The sequence below is a fragment of the Elephas maximus genome, chromosome 22 (genome assembly GCF_024166365.1).
Source record: "Elephas maximus indicus isolate mEleMax1 chromosome 22, mEleMax1 primary haplotype, whole genome shotgun sequence".
Taxonomy (NCBI): domain Eukaryota; kingdom Metazoa; phylum Chordata; class Mammalia; order Proboscidea; family Elephantidae; genus Elephas; species Elephas maximus.
The window spans coordinates 60,947,471-60,970,210 of record NC_064840.1 but is presented as its reverse complement, the minus strand read 5'-3'; the positions used below and the strand labels follow the sequence as shown (position 1 = coordinate 60,970,210).

At 36.8% G+C, this 22,740-nt stretch overlaps 1 protein-coding gene across 1 annotated transcript in view; it reads left to right on the top strand.

Annotated features, from left to right (window-relative positions):
- ADAM18 (ADAM metallopeptidase domain 18) overlaps positions 1–22,740 on the top strand; it is a 171,485-nt gene that overhangs the window by 132,751 nt on the left and 15,994 nt on the right. Inside the window, exons 19-21 of the mRNA XM_049865504.1 lie at positions 10,466–10,546; positions 14,401–14,515; positions 20,521–20,677. Of these exons, the coding sequence (XP_049721461.1) occupies positions 10,466–10,546; positions 14,401–14,515; positions 20,521–20,677 (353 nt within the window). The remainder of the gene's footprint in view (positions 1–10,465; positions 10,547–14,400; positions 14,516–20,520; positions 20,678–22,740) is intronic.

Below are 22,740 nucleotides of genomic sequence, written 5' to 3'. Positions count from 1 at the left end.
GTTTTGGCCAGTTTGATGATAATATGTCTTGGTGTTTTTCTTTTTGGATCAATCTTAAATGGGGTTCAATGAGCATCTTGGATAGATATCCTTTCGTCTTTCATGATGTCAGGGAAGTTTTGTGTCAGGAGTTCTTCAACTATTTTCTCTGTGTTTTCTGTCTCCCCTCCCTGTTCTGGGACTCCAATCACTCGCAAGTTATCCTTCTTGATAGAGTCCCACATGATTCTTAGGGTTTCTTCATTTTTTTTAATTCTTTTATCTGATTTTTTTTTCAGCTATATTGGTGTTGATTCCCTGGTCCTCCAGATGTTCCAGTCTACATTCTAATTGCTCGAGTCTGCTCCTCTGACTTCCTATTGCGTTGTCTAATTCTGTAATTTTATTGTTAATCTTTTGGATTTCTACATGCTGTCTTTCTATGGATTCTTGCAACTTCTTAATTTTTCCACTATGTTCTTGAATAACCTTTTTGAGTTCTTCAACAGTTTTATCAGTGTGTTCCTTGGCTTTTTCTGCATTTATCCTAATTTCATTTGTGATGTCTTTAAGCATTCTGTAAATTAGTTTTTTATATTCTGTATCTGCTAATTCCAGGATTGTATCTTCATTTGGGAAAGATTTTGATTCTTTTGTTTGGGGGGTTGGAGAAGCTGTCATGGTCTGCTTCTTTATGTGGTTTGATATGGACTGCTGTCTCTGAGCCATCACTGGGAAACTAGTTTTTCCAGAAAATCTGCTAAAAAAAAAAATGCAGTCAGATCCCTATCAGAGTTCTCCCTCTGGCTTAGGCTTTTCGGATGTTAATGGAGCCGCCTGGGGAGGGTGGGGGAGGGATCAGAGAGCTAGGAGAGCAGCACCTCAGAATATAGGCAGAGTTGCTTGTCTTACTTGGAATGACTATTATATCTGAGGTTTCCACCAGGCGTGTCGCCTATATGTACTGGCTGTGTGGAGATTGCCCCCGGGGGGTCTGGCCCACTGGCGTCACGGTCAGATCCTCCGCTGTCAGCCCCACCCCCAAGGTTAAGGCTCCCCTACTGGGACGGTGCACTCCCGACTCCAAAATCAGTCGCTGCCTCCCCGTCCGGCCAGCCGTGTCGCGCGCCGCCCCTGCGAACCAGGTGGGCTCTGCCCTCCCTGGGTCAGCTCAGGAGAGTGGAGCAGCTCCCCGCACCTGCGCCGCGATTGCGCGTCCCGGCTGGGACGCCGCTCTCCCCGCTCCAAGACCAGCCACTGCCTTCTGGAGACTTTTCCCACCGGCTGCGCCGCCGCGCCGCTCGCACGAACCGGGTGGGCGCCACCCGCGCGAACGGCTGGGCCCCCCCCGGGGTCAATTCAGGGGAGTATAGCTGCTCCCCGTGCTCGTGCCACGCCCGCTTCCCGCCGAAATCCCGGCGGGACGGCTCCCCGGCTGGGACGCTGCTCTCCCCGCTCCTAGACCTGTCACTGCCTCCCGGGGACTTCTCCCACTGGCTGCACCGCCACGCCGCCCGCACGGACCGGCTGGGCTCCCTCCCGGGATGAGTTCGGGGGCTAGGGCTGGGCCCCTTGTCTGTGCCGCCTGCCCCCCTGGGCTCTGCCCCAAATCGGGCTCCAAAGGTCACCTGACTGCTACGCTGGCTCCTGGCTCTGAAAACAATCGCTGTCTCCCCATATTTGTTCGTTCTCCGTCTCTAAATCTGTGTTTGTTGTTCAGAGTTCATAGATTGTTATGTATGTGATCGATTCACTTGTTTTTCCGAGTCTTTGTTGCAAGAGGGATCTGCGGTAGTGTCCACCTAGTCCGCCATCTTGGCCCCGCCCCCGCATTTTTTCTTTTTAACACTTTAAAGAGATCTTTTGCAGCAATGCATTGTTTTACTTCTTGACTGCTGCTTCCGTGGGCGTTGATCCTTTGCAACTTCACTGTTTTCTCTGTTTATCATGATGTTGCTTATTGGTCCAGTTGTGAGGATTTTTGTTTTCTTTATGCTGAGGTGTAATCCATACTGAAGGCTGTAGTCTTTGATCTTCATCAGTAAGTGCTTCAAGTGCTCTTCACCTTCAGCACACAAGGTTGTGTCATCTGCATATTGCCAGTTGTTAATGAGTCTTCCTCCAAACCTGATGCCCTGTTGTTCATATAGTCTGGCTTCTTGGATTATTTGTTCAGCATACAGTTTGAATAAGAATGGTGAAAGGATACAACCCTGACACACACCTTTCCTAACTTTAAACCATGCAGTATCCCCTCGTTCTGTTCAAACTACTACTGCTTCTTAGTCTAAGTACAGGTTCCTCATAAGCACAATTAAGTGTTCTGGAATTTCTGTTCTTCTCAGTGTTATCCATAATTTTTTGTCTTTTTATTGTACTGTGGGGGCTTGCATGTTGCTGTGATGCTAGAAGCTATGCCATTGGTATTTGAATACCAGCGGGGTTACCCATGGTAGACAGGTTTCAGCTGACCTTCCAGACTAAGACAGACTAGGAAAAGGACCTGGCAGTCTACTTCTGAAAAAACTAGCTAGTGAAAACCTTATGAATAGCAGAACACTGTCTGATATAGTGCCAGAAGACGAGTCCCTCAGGTTGGAAGGCACTGAAAAGACAGCTGAGGAAGAGCTGCCCCCTCAAAGTAAAGTTGACCTTAATGGTGTAGATGGAGTCAAGCCTTGGGGACCTTCATTTGCTGATTTGGCGGGACTCAAAATGAGAAGCAACACCTGCAAACATAATAATTGCAACTTGGAATGTACAAAGTATGAATTTAGGAAAGCTGGAAACTGTTCAAAATGAAATGGAATGCATAAACATCTATATTCTAGGTATTAGTGAGCTGAAATGGACTGATATTGGCCATTTTCAGTTGGACAATCTTATGGTCTGCTATGCCGTGAATGAGAAATTTAAGAATGGCGTCATGTTCATCATTAAAAGGAACATTTCAAGATCTATCCTGAAGTACAATGGTGTCAGTGATAGGACAATATCCATAAGCCTACAAGGGAGACCAGTTAATATGACTATTATTCAAATTTGTTCACCAACAATTTGCAGCGGTAGCCTTCTTCTAAAATGGCTCCCAATGAGATCTCACTTCTTGGTATTCAGTATTGTGTGTAATCCCACCCTTTGTGTTTGAGTTGGCCCTGGTGATCTGCTCCTAACAAATAGAATTCAGCAAAAGTTATGGAATGCCACTTCCAAGGTTAGGTTAAAAAAGACAGTGACTAACATTTTGCATGCACTGTCTTTCTTGCTTTCTTAGAGTGCTTGCTTTGCTGAAGCAAGCTACCATGATGGAGAATCCCACATGGATTTATCGGCCTAAAAGCCTGATAAAAACTGAATTCTACCAAAAACCACATGAGTGAACTATGAAGTGGATCCTTCCCAGCCAGGCCTGCAGATGAGACTGTAGTCTTGGCTGACATCTAGATCAGATCTTTGTGAAAGACCCTGAAGAAGAGAACCCAACTAAGTTGCATTTAGATTCCTGCCCCCACAGAAACTTATTAAATAAATACGTGTTGTTTTAAGCTACTAATTTGGGGGGTAGTTTTTAGTAACTAATAAAGATTCAGATACCTAGAAACCTGGTGCTGCTGTAACAGATACCTAAAATGGTGGGAGAACCATGAGGACTATGACAGAGAATGCTCAAATTGCCTGGAACAGGCTGTTAGTAGAACTACAGACTTTGAGGACATTGAGGGCTCAAAAGTAGTGAAGAACATTTTATGAAATTGGAGGAAACTTTTTATTTAGTGGCAGAAAACCTAGTAACATTTTTGTCTGCAGCATGTGGAAATAAGAACAGGTACTTGATTAACTTGAAGGTCTAGTTCTTGGCTTCTTTGTGCTGCTTTAAGTATGATGAGAGAAACAAATTGCATGAAGGACTATTAAACAAAAAGGAAGCAAAACTGGATTATTTTGAAAATTCTCAGCCTCTCCAGGCAGCAAGAAATGACTTCGAGCACAGCCAGAAAAACATGGTCTAGAGATAAAGCTGTAAGTGAGACTGTATAACCAGTGGTTGAGACTTCAAAAAGATCAAAGGATCAGTGTTACTCAATTATACAAATGGCCCTTTAAAGAAATTAAGGGTATGCCTCACAGATACTCTCAATCAAAACCCTAAGTTTTTTGTCCTTCAGCCGTGTTAGCAAAAGCCCAAGCTAGAGAAGGGCTCATTTCAAAGAGATTTGTGAGTGTTGCTTTTGTCTAATGAAATGAACCCCAAGGAGATTCACAGGAGGCACACAAAGTGTTTCAGAAAACAGTATTAGCAGATACACTGTAAGCAAAGATGAGAGGAATAAAGAGAGTACAAAATGAAAAGAGGTTATAAAAAAAACCCGTTGCCGTCGAGTCGATTCTGACTCTTAGCAACCATATAGGACAGAGTAGAACTAATGCATAGGGTATCCAAGGAGCGCCTGGTGGATTCAAACTGCTGATCTTTTGGTTAGCAGCCATAGCACTTAACCACTATGCCACCAGTGTCCAAGAGGTTATTAGACCTCCAAAATTTTACTGGTAGGAATCAGGTTGATAGAACTGCTTTGCTGCAAACACTGCTACCTTTCATGAAAAAACAAGGAATAACCAAGAGCCAAGAGGGTAGAATCAAGAACAAAGGGGATTATTCACAGGCCTTGAAACCTAACCAAGTGACTCCCAACGTTCTCTCCAATTGATTGCAGAATTACTACAAACCAGTGATTTTTTTTTTTTTTCATTTCCTGTTTTCCTGCTTATGAATAGGAATTTCTAAAGAAGTTATCCTATGCCTGTCCCACCATCGTCGGTGGTGTTGAGGACAGATAACTTATCTCCTTCCTTTCACAGATCTACAGATGTAGGAGTTGTATTCAGGAAGTATACCACAGAAGCGTAATGCACAGCTGACTTTAATTTATATGAAGCGAGGCTAGGCTTTAACTGACGCTTTAATGGGATGAGACTTTCGTAAACAGTGTAGATAAATGTATTTTACTTGTGAAAAGGATGTGTGACACTAGAGAACAAAGAGTGGACTGCAGTATTCTGCTTATAGAGTGTCGCCTAATGATCTCACCAACTCACATTGACTCCTTTATATCATACCCTTCCCTCATGTGAAGGATGGACCTAGTAACTTGCTTCAGACAAAGACAATATGGCAAAAGTGATGGACTATCACTTCTAACATCAGATTATAGATGACAGTAACTATCATTTTCTTTACACTCTTTCTCTTGCTTTCTTGAATTATTTGGTTTCACAAAGCTGACCTTAAGGTGTTAGCCAGTTTCATACAAAGGCTTTACTCAGGGAAATTGGCTTCCAAGCTTAGTCATGTGGTTGTTGGCATGTTTCAGTTTCCAGAAGGACTGTTGGCTGGAGGTCATCCTCCCTTTCTTGTCACATAGGCCTGCCATGTTGGAGAGGCCTATGTGACAAGAAAGGGAGGATGACCTCCAGCCAACAGTCCTTCTGGAAACTGAAACATGCCAACAACCACATGACTAAGCTTGGAAGCCAATTTCCCTGAGTAAAGCCTTTGTATGAAACTGGCTAACACCTTAAGGTCAGCTTTGTGAAAAATCCTGAAGGACGGACCCAGCTACGTCATGCTGGAAATTCCTGACTCACAGAAACTAAAATAATGTGGGTTGTTTCATTCCTCTAGGATAAATGGCCAAGAGCGCAATTTCTCAGTAGCATGATAAGCCCATATTTGATTTATAAGAAACTGCCATAATCTTTCCAAACTGGCTGTGTCATTTTATATATCCACCAAAAATGCATGAGTGACTAAGCTTCTCCAAATCCTCGTCAGCGATTGGTGGTATTGATATATACATTTTTTAAATTTTAGCTATTTTAATAGGTATATACTGATATCTCCTTATGGTCTTAATTTGCATTTCTCAAATGGTAAATTATAGGGGACACCTTTTCATTTTCTTATTTATCATCAGTATATGCTCCTTAGAGAAATGTCTTTTTATGTCTTTTTTAATAGGGTATTTTTTAATGTTGAGTTTTGAGATTCTTTATATATCCTTGACACAAGTCCTTTTACAAGTATATGGTTTGCAAAGATTTTCTTCTATTGTGTAGCTTATGTTTTCATCCCTTTCATAGCATCTTTCACAGAGCAAATGTGTTTAATTTATGTGAGGTAGAGTTTATCATTTTTTTCCTTTTTACAGATCGTACTTTTGGTGTCAAGACTAATAACTCGTCACGAAACTCTAAGATCACAAAGGTGTTCTTCTGTTTTTTACTAAAAAAAATTTCTTTTCTTTTCTTTTTACATTTAAGTATGTCTTCCATTTTAAGTGAGCTTTTGTATAATGTGTGAAGTTTAGGTGGAGGTTCTTTTTGTTTTGTTTTGTTTTGTTTTGTTTTGTCTAAGGATGACCGATTGGCATAGTTTTTGCACCTTTGTCAAAAATCCGTTGGGTTTATCTGTGTAGGTCTATTTTTGGGTTCTTTATTCTGTTAAATTCGTCTGTGTGTCTACCCATCTAACAATACAATCCTCTCTTGACTACTTTATCTCTGTAGTAAGCCTTAAGGTCAGGGAGAATAATTCTTTCCATTTTATTTCTCTTTTTAAAAAATTGTTTAAGCTCTTCTATGTCCTCTGCCTCTCCAAATAAGTCTTAGAATTAGCTTGTACATCACTACATAAAGTCTTGCTGAAGCTTTGAGAGGAATTGTGTTAAAACTACAGATCAATTTGGGGAAAAATAAAATCTTTGTTATACTGAGTCTTTCAGTCCATGAATATGGTAAGTCTCTCCAATTATTTGTGTCCTCTTTGATTTCTTTCATCAGCATTTTATAGTCCTCAAGATACAGATCCTGTACGTGTTTTGCTAGATTTCTACCTAAGTATTTTGTTTACTTTGGAGCAATTAGAAAAGGTATTTTGTTTTGAGTTTCAGTTTCCTACTAGTATGTAGACATGTGATTTTTATATGTTGAGCTTGTATCCTGAAATCTTGCTGAACTCAATTATTTGAGTTTGTCTGATTATGTGTCTATTTCCCCATCTCATTGAAGAAACAAAATTTAGTCAATGAAACAGAATTCCAGAAATAGAATTCCTCATTGACCATTTCTTTTAGCACTTGAAAATGGATGTGACACTTCCTTCTGGTGTGCGTGGATCGAGATGAAAAAAATTGCTGTCATTTGATTTTGTATTCTCCTCTAGATAATATGTCATTTCTGTCTAGCTACTTCAAATTTTTCTTTAGTTATGTGTGAAGTTTAATTTTTTTTGGGGGGGGGTTGTGGATTTATTTCCAGTCATATATAAGAGTGGTGAGAGAGGAACACCCTTGCCTGCTTTTCCTGATTTAACCTGCCTCTCCTCCTTGTGGGACTCAAATGATATGAATGTTAGCTTTTTTTTTTTTTTTTTCAATGGCCTCAACGGCCCCTGTGATGCTTTTCATTTTCAGTCTGTTTTCATCCTGTTACTCTGACTGGGTAAATTCTAGTGATCTTTTTTTAAGTTTAATGATTCTATCCTCTGTAACTTCCACCCTACTATTGAATTATCAGTGAGTTAAAATTTTCTGTTGTTGTTTTCTGTTTAGTTTTGTAATTTCTTTTTTTTTTAAAAATAATTTGTATTTATTTGCTGAGTTTTTTGTTTGCTTATTTCAGGAGTATTTGTAGTTGATTTTTGAGGCATTTTTAAGATGACAGCTTTAAAATCCTTGTCAGATAATTCCAACATCTCTATTCTTTCTTGGCATTCTTGGCATTAGTTGATTGTATTTACTCATTCAGGTTGTGATTTTACTGTTTCTTGATACGATGGGTGATTTCCTATTACATCCTGGATAGTTTATTATGTTTAAAGACTTTGGGTCCTACTTAAATCTTTTATTAAATAGGCAGTCATCCTATTTAGGCTTAGTACACAGGTGGTAGGTTAGTTTTGTGGATTGTGATTCTACTGACAATTTAATTTTCCTAGCCACTTTGGTGCTACTTTAGTCGACTCAGTTTGTCTGGTACCATGGAGGCTCCCACTGCTCTCTGCTGATGCTGCAAGTGGAGGAGAAGCATACTCACATGCAACCACCTGGTCTTCAAGGTGATGGGGGAAGGAACTCTTCAGCGCAAGGGGTTCATGGTTTGTTCTAAGTGGGGAGAAGTAGGTAAAGACAATTTTACACCCTCTTCTCTGGGTCAAAAGTTAGGATGATGTGCTTGCTAAGTTTGTAAGGGGATCTTATTGCCAAATTACCATGAACTTGGGCTGAAACTACTTTTAACTGCTCAATTCTTAGAACAAACTTCAGTTCTTCAAAAAAAAATTCGAAGGTAGACCAAAATTTTTCAGGCTTGAAAAACTATGTAGAAGAAAGGGTGAGGGAAGTTAGTGAAGACATCTGAATCTGAGACTATTTATTTGACTGTGGATTTACAACAGGGAAAGGAAAATAGACCTTTTGTGAAATCCTTTTGGTCAGGCATCCAGCAGTATGGAGCCCTAGACTCAAGGGACAGTCATTCTCAGATCCGACACGGTGACTTACAGCCTCCCAGCAAGCATGAGGGAGGGTCAGTGGTAATTCTATGGTGTGGAGCTTTTGGACAAACTGAAATGTGGAAAGGCTTTTATATACATAACTACTCGTTGCCATCGAGTAAGTTCCGACTCATAGCAACCCTATAGGACAGATAGAACTGCCTGAGTTTCTAAGGAGCAGCTGGTAGATTTGAACAGCTGACTTTTTGGTTAGCAGCCATAGTTCTTAACCACTTCTCCATCAGGGCTCCAGATAGATACACATACGTGTGATTTTTATTGTGGATACATTTAATTTATAAGAAAATTTAATGAGATGCATTTCATATTATTACCATATAAAGTATTCCTATAATCTGTGTATCTCCTTTTGATCACTTCCTCCTTTATGACATTGAATAATAAAATCTATTCAGCAACTCATTCTTAGTTCTAATCCTACGTAATATTTTGTTGATGATATTAATTGGATGTTTTCTCATTACATTGTCAAATTGGTTATGTTAGCTGTAAAGTTAAAGCTATCATTTGTCTTGCTGTACATGGACATGTGTATTTTCTGTGTTGTGCTGTTGATAATCTCATGCTAATAACTTTTTACAATCAGTTTTAATGTTTATTCTGTTGCTTCTCTTAAATTTTCTTGTGACGCAAACTTTTTATTCCTCTTCTTTCCAATAATTTTGTTTTCTATTTTTGTTTCGTTTTAGTCTTAGTATCTAGGGTGCTCAAATAGAATTCTGCATAAGAGCAATGAGAGTAGATATCCTTGCCTTTTTTCGAAGTCTATTGTTAATGTTACCATTATTTCACCTGATGTCTGATTTTCATATTAGTTTCCTCATAGATAAATATCGATGGATTTAGAAAATTTATTTTTATTCCTATTCTCTGGGAGTATATGTTAAGAAAAAGTGTGACTTTTTATTAGATACGTTTTGGGAGGCCTCCATTTCTTCTTCTTTATCAATATAATGAATAATATTCATGGACAGCCTAAAGTTGAATCATCCTTGTATTTGCAGAATAAAGAAATCCTTGTTTTTTGTATGATCTATCATTTTGATAACAAGGTAATTTCATTTTGGTTAAACTATTTGTATCTATGCTGATTGTGATAGCATGAATGTGTTTTGCACATGGGAAGGGCATGAGTTTTTTTGGGGGGTGGCAAAGTGTGGAATGTTGTGGATTTAATTATGTCTCACCAAAATATGTATTAAAATTCTGGGTCCCATACCTGCGGATATGATCCTGTTTGTAAATAAGATTTTTCTTTTGCTGTGTTAATGATCTTATACCCGAATAGGGTGGATCCTAAACCTAATCAGTTCTGAGTAATAAAAACAGAAGAATAGACACAGAGACACACACAGGGGAGAGACAAATCTTAAGAAATGTGAAGGAAGGCCAAGGAACACCAAGAAACTTTCAGGACAACTGACAAGGCAGGATCTCCCCCTAACGCCACACCTTGAATTTGGACTTCTAGTCTCCTGAACTTTGAAAAAATAAATTTCTGTTCTTTAATTCCACCCACTTCTGGTGATTTTTGTTACAACAGCACTAGGTAACTAAGGCACTGACAGATGATATTGCCATAGTTTCCTACTTGATGAAAAGTTTTAGTATCAAAATGTGTTTGAAGGTTTTCCAACTTTTCTATGGCCCGTAAGCACAGATGAATGGATAAACAAAATGTGGTATCTACATACAATGGAATGTTACTCAGCCATAAAGATAAATTAAGTCCTGGTACCTGCCACAACATGGATAAACCTTGAAAATATTATGATGAGTAAAATATGTATATATACACCTCTTGTGTCTTATATGCCTCTTGTGCTTATAGGACAAATAATTGAGGTTTTGGTCATATTGTCTCTAAAATTTAAATGTTTATGAAATATTTTTATGTTTGTTTTAATTTAGTATTGTTTAAATAAAACCTGCAAAGAAGCCAGTTTAATGGGACATAACTGTAATGCCACTATGAAATGCAAAGGGAATGGGGTAAGTGACTTATTTTTCATATTCTAAATTGCATATTATTGTTGTGGGTAATTGAAGGTGAACATTTATCCCATTTATTGGGAGAATTGACAGTCTACATTACCTTTAAACTGACCTTGCCTAGAACTAGCTGATAAGTCTAAAGAATATGAACTAAGCTAATTCAAAGATTTATAAGTGAATTTTTCTATATGTGGGTTAAATTTAATGTAAACATCCATAATTTATGAATTAACATTTTTAAATGAAAAAAATATATTTTTCCATACAAAGAAATGTATGTTTTTCTTATCAGATGGTGAAACTATTTTGTTCTCCCTCATAGTTTTAATAATTATAATTTCTGGGTACCTAGCATTTTAGCAGAGAATATACTTAAAAAACATGCTGCCATGTCATTTTTCTTACAGAGAAGTTTCTACTAGGAAATGCATCCTCCCATGAAACACTTTATTTTTTCTCAATGATTTATGTGTTTTCATCTATCAGTACAAATTTATTGTTCCATTTACATTGTGTTTTCATTTCTTAAAATTTAATCTGTTAATGAGGCAAATAAAATTACTGATTTTATAACATTAAACCAACCTTAAATTTCTAGAATAAAACCAACCATGATCTATTGTTTGATTCAATTTTTAAATATTTTGTTTGATATTGTTTCTATTTTGTGGATTAGATTGACCATAAGCTTAATGTTTTACACTGAATGCCTTTGATTTAGTATCAAAGTAACATTAGCTACATAAAATAAATTGTGGTGGTACTCCTTCATTATCTATTTTCTGCAGTATGTTTTTGATATTGGTGTTATTTTTTTTCTTAATGCTAGGTCAAATTTATTGTAGAAACCATTTTGGCATATTTACTTTGGGAGAAAATACATAATTAAAGATACAATTTTTTTAATAATAGCGTAACTATTTATGACTTCTGTTTATCCTTGTGTCAGTTCTTTCATTTGAACTTTTCCAACGACTTGTCTATTTCATCTAAATTTTCAAAATTTGCAAATTATTTGATGTTTTATATATTTCCAGCGTCAGAATCAACAATAGTGTTGACTTCTTTTTCTTACCTGACATTGCTAATGACATTTTATGGGGAACATTTTACTAATGTATCAGACACACAGAATAAACTTAAAAATGTTAAGTGTAAAACTAGGTTAATGTTCACAGAGAAAGCATAACTACATATCCAGAACGTATACCAAAGAATAGTACATTGCCAGTAGGCCAGAAGCCCAGTTAGCTTCAAAAACAAACAAAAAACCCAAACCTGTTGCCATCGAGTCAATTCCAACTCATAGTGACCTTATAAGACAAAGTATCAACATTATGTGTGTGAGACTCACACGTGTTGTTATATGTAGTTTTAGTATATTCATCCCTGTTGTTATATTTGACCTTGGATTTGGCGATGGATGCTTAGATTTGACACCAAAAGCAAAAGCAACAAAAGAAAAAAATTGGACATCATAATAATTAAATTTTTTTGTGCAGCAAATGATATTTTTAAGAATGTGAGTTAGCAACCGAAAAAATGGGAGAAAATACTTGAAAATAAGATAATATGGTAAGGGTTTTATACCTAGAATTAAAAAAAAAAAAACTCTACAACTCAACAAAAAAATTAAAAATTAATAAATGTGCAGCAGAGTAAAACAGACATTTTTTGAAAGAATATACAAATGGCCAACGAGCACATGAAAAATTGTTCAAAATCATTGGTCATTACAGAAATGTATTATTTGGAAACACTTGACATTAGGAAATTAATCTAACTTTTTAAAAACTTCATTATTATCCTAAAATTTCAGCATTACATTTATCAGTAGATGAAAAAGATATCTACTGAAGTTTGAAATATGGTTTCAGTTGCCATAAATTTTAAATACATGTGTAGTGCTTTCATTTTTCAATTGCTTAACTGTATAAACTAGCATTCTTGTCTTTGGAAAATTTTAAAATTTTACAGAATTATCATTAGTATTTCTAAATCAGGAAATGCATCTGACCAATCAAACATAAAATCTGGTATAAATTATTATGTTAACAAAGAAATTTTCTCATTGGATAATTTGTAAAATTATATTTAGAAGCTGATGCAAATGTAATGTTTAGTATCTTCCCTAATATTTTCAATGTATTCTTTGCACAATTACATAATTTAAAAATTCATTAAAAATAGGCTCCCTCAATACAGTTTCATTTACCCCTTTGGAACATTACAAATATTACCAGTGTTTTCAATTTATGAGTGTAATATCACCTGAAAAAGTTTGAGGACAGCTATTACAGAAAGATTTGGGAAATATTCCATCTTTTCTCTCTATAACCTTGACAAGGTTAAATGATGTAGACATATTTGCATACAAAAAGTTTGTCAAAATTGCAATAAATCTATGCCTGCTCTTCTTACCAAATTTAGATTATTTGCTCTGTTCCATGTTTTCCAGTAGTTGCTGGTTCATTAAAGTTAACATTTCTTCTGCCTCAATTTGCCTATCTGTATTTTCTTTAATAATTTGCTCATTCTATCCATATTTTCAAATATATTGTCTAAAATTTATATGTGCCTGATGTATCTTATTTTTATTACTTCAGAGTTTAAGTTCATAACAATTATGTCTGGCAAATTATTATGAATTCTGATATGTCAGTTTTTCCTGTATTTTTGTTTGGATTTGCCTGTATTTGTAAAAGAACAAATAATGTAGAAACAAACACTCCAGAAAGCGGACAGAAAAGCAAATTATAAAGTTTTATTTTGTTGCCATTTTCAATATTTACTTCTGCATTATGTTATTTTCTTTTGGAAAATACACTTATTCACTACAACAGTAAATATCAATAATTGATCAGTAGTATCAAATATTGAAAAGGGACTAGGATAAGAAATTAAAGTGGCTGAGTCAATTGACAATTATTTTATCACAATACTTTGTATAGAAAATAAAGGGCATAAATAGAAGATGTGGAAATAAGGATAGCAAGTATTTTCAAAATAACTAAATGAGAGGATATTTGTGAAAAGCTTCTAAATCTACCCTGTTGTGGATTGAATTGTGTCCCCCCAAAATGTGTGTGAACTTGGCTAGGCCACCACAATTTCCAGTGTTGTGTGATTGTCCACCATTTTGTCATCTGATGTGATTTTCCTATGTGTTATAAATCCTACTTCTATGATGTTAATGAGGCAAGACTCAATCCCTTTTGAAATATAAAAGACAGAAGCAAGCAGAGATGGGGGACCGCCTACCACCAAGAAAACAAATCCAGAATCATAGTGTGTCCTTTGCACCTGGGGTTCCTGAGCTCAGACGCTGCTAGACCAGGGGAATATTGATGACAAAGGCGTTTCCCCAGAGCTGAAGAAGAGAGAAAGCTTTCCCCTGTAGCTGGCACCCTGAATTTGGACTTCTAGCCTACCAGACTATGAGAGGATAAATTTCTCCCTCTTAAGGCCATCCACTTGTGTTATTTCTGTTATAGCAACACTAGATGACTAAGACAAACACTAATAATGTGAATGTGATGGCTATAGCTTTATCAAATCCTGGATTTAGAAAGATGACCAGGATGATAAAGTACTAATCAAAACCATCAATCTATAGAGGCTAGAAATATACTTTCAAGTAGGTAGTAGTTTTGCCACTCATACTATTTTGCTGTCAAAATTTTCACTCCTTTATCTAACTTACTCTTCATATTATATAGACTTAATAATTTTAAGAAAAACAGTAATTTTATGCTATGGAATTTATATATTTAGATCATATATAAAGACTAAAATAAAGTTTTATAGAAATAATAATATTCTGATAATGATTATATGATTTTCTGTTTCAGATATGTAATAATTTTGGTAATTGTCAATGCTTTCCTGGCTATCGGCCTCCAGATTGTGAATTCCAGATTGGTTCACCAGGGGGCAGTATTGATGATGGAAATGTTCAGAAGTCAGGTAAGTAGAAATAAAACTTTTAAATCAAAATTGAATATTGTTTTATATGGAAGTAATTAAGGAAGTGCACTGCTGAGTCAAATCTTCCAAGATCTCCTGAGTAATTCAATGAGTTATCTTTAATAGTGCCTTTATTTAAAATAACGTTACACCACATTTTAAATAAGATTTTCTGAGACACTTGGATTTAATCAACTTAGTTGAATAAGTTAGATTTTCAAGAGTTGTCATAACATAAATTAAAACAGGCTCAGATATAGAAGAATGAGTACACAAATAATTTGTGTTTCCATATTGAAAATTTTGTAGGTTATTAAAAACCAACAATAGGATAAACTATTTATTCTTAATAAAATTTGTAAAACATATATGGCAAAATATTAGTATATACATTTACTATGAAATAATAATTTTTTGAGTGATGGAGTACATGTTTATATTTTCCATCGTGCCTGTAAATGTAGGCAAATATTACCGGCTATTTTTATATTTATATAAGCTAAAATCTAAAAACGACCAAATATAAATCAACAGATGAAGGCTAAAAAAAACCTGGTATATCCATACAGTAGAATACTATTGAATGATAAAAAAAAGAACAAGTTATTATTAAATGCACCAACATGGAGAAATCTCAAAATTGAAACTGAATGAAGGAACACAGAGTAAAATAGGTACTTATCTTATGATTTTACTTATATAAAACTCTAGAAAATTCAAACTAATTTATAATGGCAGAACATAGATCAGTGATTGCCTGTACGGGGAAGTGACAGCATGAGGGGATCAGAGGGAGCAAGGGGAAACTTGTGGCGGGTGATATAGTCATTGTTTTGGTAGTAATGATTGTTTCATGGGTGTATACATATAATGAAACCTATCAAATTGTACACCTTCGATATGGGCAGTTTCTTATTTGGCAATCACACCTCAATAAAGCAGTTAATATAATTTTAAAAATTCTAAAAAATAATGTATAAAGAAGATATTTGCAATATTTTGCTGTCAAATCTCAGGTGATAATAACCAAATTTTATTCATTTATTAAATAAAAAAGTATAAACATTTTACATTAAGTGGAGAAAACCAGCATAAGACTTCAAAACAAAGGTCTTAAAAATGGCTGCCCATAGGGGTATAACCAAAAACCAAACCAAACCCAGTGCCGTCAAGTTGATTCCGACTCATAGCGACCCCATAGGACAGAGTAGAACTGCCGCATAGAGTTTTCAAGGAGTGCCTGGTAGATTCAAACTGCCGACCCTTTGGTTAGCAGCTGTAGCACTTAACCACTACACCACCATGGTTTCCCATAGGGGTATACATGTGGCAAATCTCATCCAATCATACAGTTAAAATGTTTCCTATACATTGTATATAAAGAAAAACTATAATAAAAAAGGAGGGAAATACCAAGGATATGCAGCAATTAGGACTTTCACCAAATGCTAGTGGGAATATAACCATAAACCCTTTGGAAAACCTTTGGAAATATTTACTAATTTTGAATATAGCCATATGCTATGAACAAGCATTTCTACTTCTGGGGCATATATTTGAGATATATGCATATATATGAATTATGGTGTTGGCAAAGAATATCGAATATAACATGGGCTAACAGAAAAATGATCAAATCTATATTGGAGAAGTACAGTCAGAATGCTCCTCAGAAGCGAGGATGGTAAGACTTTATCTCAAGTACCTTGGACATCTTATCAGGAGGGAACAGACCCTGGAGAAGGATATCACACTTGGTAAAATAGAGGTTCAGCAAAAAAGAGGAAGACCCTCAACTAGATGGCTTGGCACAGTGGCTGCAACAATGGGCTCAAACATAGCAGTGGTTGTGAGGGTGGCATTCTGTTGTGCATAGGGTTGCTATAAGTCGGAACCAATAACATGTTAACAAAAAGAATGTAGTAGAATATTCATAGCAGTACTATTCATAATACTCAAAATTGTATACGCAAATGCTTATAACCAATAGAATGTATTAATGACTATGTTATTTTATATACAGTATACAGCAATGAGAATAAATAATAAGAATAAACAATAGTATGGAAAATCTCAAAATGCAGTAAGAGAAGTCAGAAAAAGAGTGCATACAGTATAAATCTATTATACAGTTCAAAATCTCTAAAAAATGATCTTTGTAGACAAAGTAGAAATTATCCTTGGGAAGAAAGCAAATTGGGGGCCTCTAAGGGTTTTTTTTTTTTTACTGGGTTTAAGATTCCGGTAATATTGCATTTTCTAGTTTTGATGCTGGCTACATAAGTGCATTTAATTTAGAAAATTCTTGGAGCTGTACGATAATGATATGCACATGTCATGGACTGAATCATGCCCTCCCAAAATATGTGCTGAAAATCCTAACTTCTAAAAAAAAAAAAAATGCTTCTGGTTATAATTCCATTTGGGAATGTGTTGTCTTTGTTATGTTAATGCAGCAGGATTAGTGTAGGGTGTGTTTTGAGTCTATCTCATCTGAAATATAAAAGACATTAAATTAGCAAGAGAAAGAAGCAGAGATGGAGGAAGAGAGATGCTAAGCCAGATGAAGATTTCCGAGGAGCAGAAGCTCTGGAGAGACTCGAGATCTTCCTCCAAAGACCTTCCTCCAGAGCCAACAGAGAGAAAAAGGCTTCCCCTAGAGGCGGCACCCTGAAATGGGTCTTCTAACCTCCTAAACCGTGAGAAAATAAATTTCTGTTCGTTAAAGCCACCCACTTGTAGAAGTTCTGTTATAGCAGCACAAGATAACTAAGAGCGCACATTTCAGTTAACATGTAAACAGGTGCAAACAAGTAATAATTGCAGAAATCAGGATAGTGGTAACCCTGGGAAAAGAGTGATGTTTAAGAAAGTTCTGAGGATGGTTTTGGTTTTCTAGCAGGGTCTATTTTGAGACCACGAAAGAGGATATATGCATATTGATTTGCTAATTCATTGTTTACTTTTCTAATATATTAATGCATTATCTAGTTTTCTTAATTGGGTAATCCTTCAATTTTTAAAATGTGTAAGAAATTACCAAAAGACATAACATGCTTATAGAATGTCAATGAAAAGAGACACTCATATACACACACACACGTAAACACATGCAGATATGTATTATCTATCATATATAGATACAGGTACAGATATAGATAAGAAAATTTTTTACATGCCTAAATTACAAATAATGAGTGGAGAAGCATGAGTCTTTTACTGATGGTTTCCTCCAAGGAGAGAAAATACTTGACTTGGCATGGGTCAGGGAAGGGTGCTCCTTATGGTATATTGTTTTCTAAATTTTTAAACTTAATTCTTATTGATGTATTATCTTTCAAAACATTGATGTTAAACATCAGCTAAATGTAGTAAACAGTATTCAAAAACATGTGCATAACACCATAATAATTAAACACATATAGGAGCCCTGTAGTGCAGTGGTGAAGAGCTCAGGCTGCTAACCAAAAGGTTAGCAGTTCAAATCTACCAGGCACTCTTTGGAAACCCTATGGGCCAGTTCTACACTGTCCTATACGGTCACTATGAGTTGGGATCATCTAGGTGGCAATGGGTTTTTTTTGTTTGTTTGTTTCTGGATGCATAAAAGCATAATTCAAGTTGAAGCCGTAGAAAATTAGAACAAGTCTACAAGAGCCCAAGTATGACCTCAAGTATATTCCACCTGAATTTAGAGACCATCTCAAGAATAGATTTGATGCATAGAACACGAATGACCAAAGACCAGATGCATCGTGGAGTGAAATCAAGGACATCATACATGAAGAAAGCAAGAGATCATTAAAAAGACAGGAAATAAAGAAAAGACCAAAAGACTTTCTCTTGAAGGTCAAGTAGCTAAAGCAGAAGGAAGAAATGATGAAGTAAAACAGCTGAACAGGAGATTTCAAAGAGTGGCTTGAGAAGACGAAGTAAAGAATTATCATGACATTTGCAAAGACCTGGAGTTAGAAAGCCAAAAGAGAAGGATATGCTCAGCATTTCTCAAGCTGAAAGAACTGAAAAAAAAATTCAAGCCTTAGTTGCAATATTGAAGGATTCTATGGCAAAATAAACCCTGGTGGCATAGTGGTTAAGAGCTACAGCTGCTAAACAAAATGTCGGCAGTCCTAATCCATCAGGTGCTCCTTAGAAATGCTTAGAACCCGTACTCTGTACTTTAAGGTTGCTATGAGTCATAATCAACTCGACAGCAATGTGTTAAAAAAAAAATGTGTTAGTGGGCAAAATATTGACGACACAGGAGGCATCAAAAGAAAATGGAAGTAATACACAGAGTCAGTGTACCAAAAAGAATTGGTCGATGTTCAACCATTTCAGGAGGTAGCGTATGATCAATAACTATGGTACTGAAGGAAGAGGTCCAAGCTGCACTGAAGGCATTCGTGAAAAACAAGGCTCCAGGAATTGACAGAATAGCAACTGAGATGTTTCAATAAACAGATGCAACACTGGAAGTGCTCACTCGTATATGCCAAAAAATTTGAAGACAGCTACCTGGCCAACCAACTGGAAGACATCCATATTTATGCCTATTCCAAAGAAAGGTGATTCAACAGTTTCAGAAATTATAGAACAATATCATTAATATCACACACAAGTAAAATTTTGCTGAAGACCATTCAAAAGTGGCTGCAGCAGTATATCAACAGGGAACTGCCAGAAATTCAGGCCAGATTCAGAAGAAGACTTGAAACGAGAGGTATTATTGCTGATGTTGGATGGGTGCTGGCTGAAGGCAGAGAATACCAGAAAGACGTTTACCTGTGTTTTATTAACTATGCAAAGGCATTTGACTGTGTGGATCATAACAAATTATGCATAATATTGTGAAGAATGGGAATTCCAGAACACTTAATAGTACTCATGAGGAACCTATACATAGATCCAGAGGCAGTCGTTCCAACAGAGGGGATACTGTGTGGTTTAAGGTCAGGAAAGGTGTGTGTCAAGGTTGTATCCTTTTAGCATACCTATTCAATTCTGTATGCTGAGCAAATAATCCAAGAAGCTGGACTATATGAAGAAGAATGCAGCATCAGGATTGGAGGAAGACTCATTGACAATCTGCATTTTGCAGATGACACAAACTTGCTGAAAGTGGAGAAGACATGAAGCACTTAGTGATGAAAATCAAAGACTACAACCTTCAGTGTGGCATAGACCTCAACATAAAGAAAACAAAAATACTCACAACTGGACCAGCAAGCAACATCATGATATACAGGGGAAAGATAAAAGTTGTCAAGGATTTCATTTTCCTTGAATCTGTGATCAACACCCATGGTAGCAGCAGCCAAGAAATCAAACAATGCATTGCATTGGGCAAATCGGCTGCAAAGGACCTCTTTAATTCTTTGAAAAGCAAAGATGTCACCTTGAAGACTAAGGTATGCCTGGGCCAGATCATGATGTTTTCAATTGCCTCATATGCATGAGAAAGCTGGACAAAGAATAGGGAAGACAAAAGAAGAATTGAAGCCTTTTAATCACAGTCTTTAGAATGCTTCTTAGAAGCAAGGATGGCTACTTCCCTCACATACTTTGGACATGTTATCAGGAGGGATCAGTCCCTGGAGAAGGACATCATGCTTGGTACAGTGGAGGGTCAGTGAAAAAGAGAAAGACCCTCAATGAGATGGAGTGACACAGTGGCTACAACAATGGGCTCAAGCATAACAACGATTGTGAAAATGGTGCGGGTCTGGGCAGAGTTTTGTTCTGTTGTGCACAGGGTCACTATTAGTTGGAACTGACTTGACAACACATAACAACAACATCCATGAAAGACAAATAGGAAATCTATGAAAAAGTGTCCTTGAACTTTTTGGGTTATGAGCTTAAATATCCACTTATTTTTCCTACAATAGTTTGTAATGTATTAAAATTTTAATTGTTATATTTTATATTGAAGATTAAATCGTAAAGAAATATAAATTTAAATACTTGGCAAATTCTCACTGAGTTTGATGTTTCCTTTCTAGATATTTTTGTTATTAAAAAAGACTACAGTACACATCAGAACTGGCTTATTCTGAGTTTCTACATTTTTCTGCCCTTTTTTATAATTTTCATCATTGTGGTCGTGAAGCGGAATGAAATGAGAAAATCATGGAACAGAGAGGAGGCAGAATATGAGGGGTAAATATAATTTATGAGTTTATATTGTATTGACCCTACAGCAGTGTCATAAATTTATAACTATAACATTAGTTATAGTTATTCCTGTTGTTGTTAGTTGCCTTTGAGTCAGCTTTTACTCGTAAATATTTAATGAATAACAGGATGCAACAGTCTGATCCTGGCCATCTTCATGATCCCTGGTATGTGCGAGTCCATCTCATTGAGGGTTTCCCACATTTTCACTGACCTTTTTCACCAAACGTGGTGTCCTTTTCTAGTGATTGATCTTTCCTGATGATGTGTCCAGTGTAAGTGAAACAAAGTCTTGGCATCCTTGCTTCTAAGAAACATCTTGGTTATATTTCTTCTAAGACTGATTTGTTTGCTTTTGTGTTAGCCTATGGCATAGTCCGTATTCTCCAGCAACACCACAATTTAAACGCATTACTTCTTTTTCAGTCTTCTTTTTTATTGTCAGATTTTCACATGCATATGAAGCCATTGAAAAGACCATGGTGTGTGTCAGGCACATCTGTTATCAAAGTGACATTTTTGCTTTATAAAACTTTAAAGGGGCCTTTGCAGCAGATTTGCCCAGTGAAATGTCATTGGATTTCTTCACAGCTGCTTTCATGTGATACTGATTTTTTTTTAAATAATTTTTATTGTGCTTTAAGTGAAAGTTTACAAATCAAGTCAGTCTCTCACATATAAGCTTATACACACCTTACTCCATACTCCCACTTATTCTCCCACTAATCAGTCAGCTGCTTCCTCCTTCCAGTCTCTCCTTTTCGTGACCATTTTGCCAGTTTCTAAACCCCTCTACCCTCCTATCTCCCCTCCAGACAGGAGATGCCAACATAGTCTCAAGTGTCCACCTGATGCAAGTAGCTCACTGCTCATCAGCATCTTTCTCCAAACCATTGTCCAGTCCAATCCACGTCTGATGAGTTGGCTTCAGGAATGGTTCCTGTCCTGGGCCAACAGAAGGTTTGGGGACCATGACCGCCGGGATTCTTCTAGTCTTAGTCAGACCATTAAGTCTGTTTTTTTTTTTTTTTTTTATGAGAATATGGGGTCTGCATCTCACTGTTCTCCTGCTCCCTCAGGGGTTCTCTGTTGTGCTCCCTGTCAGGGCAGTCATCAGTTGTGGCCGGGCACCATCTAGTTCTTCTGGTCTCAGGATGATGTAGTCTCTAGTTCATGTAGCCCTTTGTGTCTCTTGGGTTCATAATTACCTTGTGATCTTGGTGTTCTTCATTCTTCTTTGATCCAGATGGGTTGAGACTCATTGATGCAACTTAGATGGCCACTTGCTAGCGTTTAAGACCCCAGACACCACACTTCAAAGTGGGATGCAGAACGTTTTCTTAATAGAATTTATTTTGCCTATTGACTTAGATGTCCCCTGAACCCATAGTCCCCAGATCCCTGCCCCTGCTCTGCTGACCTTTGAAGCATTCAGTTTATTCAAGAAACTTCTTTGCTTTTGCTCTAGTCCAGTTGTGCTGACCTCCCTGTATTGAGTGTTGTCCTTCCCTTCACCTAAAGTAGTTCTTATCTACTATCTAATCAGTAAATAACCCTCTCCCACCTTCCCTCCCCCTCCCCTTTCGTAACCACAAAAGAATGTGTTCTTCTCAGTTTAAACTATTTCTCAAGATCTTATAATAGTGGTCTTATACAATATTTGTCCTTTTGCCTCTGACTAATTTCGCTCAGCATAATGCCTTCCAGGTTCCTCCATGTTATGAAATGTTTCACAGATTCCTCACTGTTCTTTATCGATGCGTAGTATTCCATTGTGTGAATATACCACAATTTATTTAACCATTCATCCGTTGATGGACACCTTGGTTGCTTCCAGCTTTTTGCTATTGTAAACAGTGCTGCAATAAACATAGGTGTGCATATATCTGCTTGTGTAAAGACTCTTATTTCTCTAGGATATATTCCGAGGAGTGGGATTTCTGGGTCGTATGGTAGTTCTATTTCTAGCTATTTAAGGAAACACCAGATCGATTTCCAAAGTGGTTGTACCATTTTACATTCCCACCAGCAGCATATAAGTGTTCCAA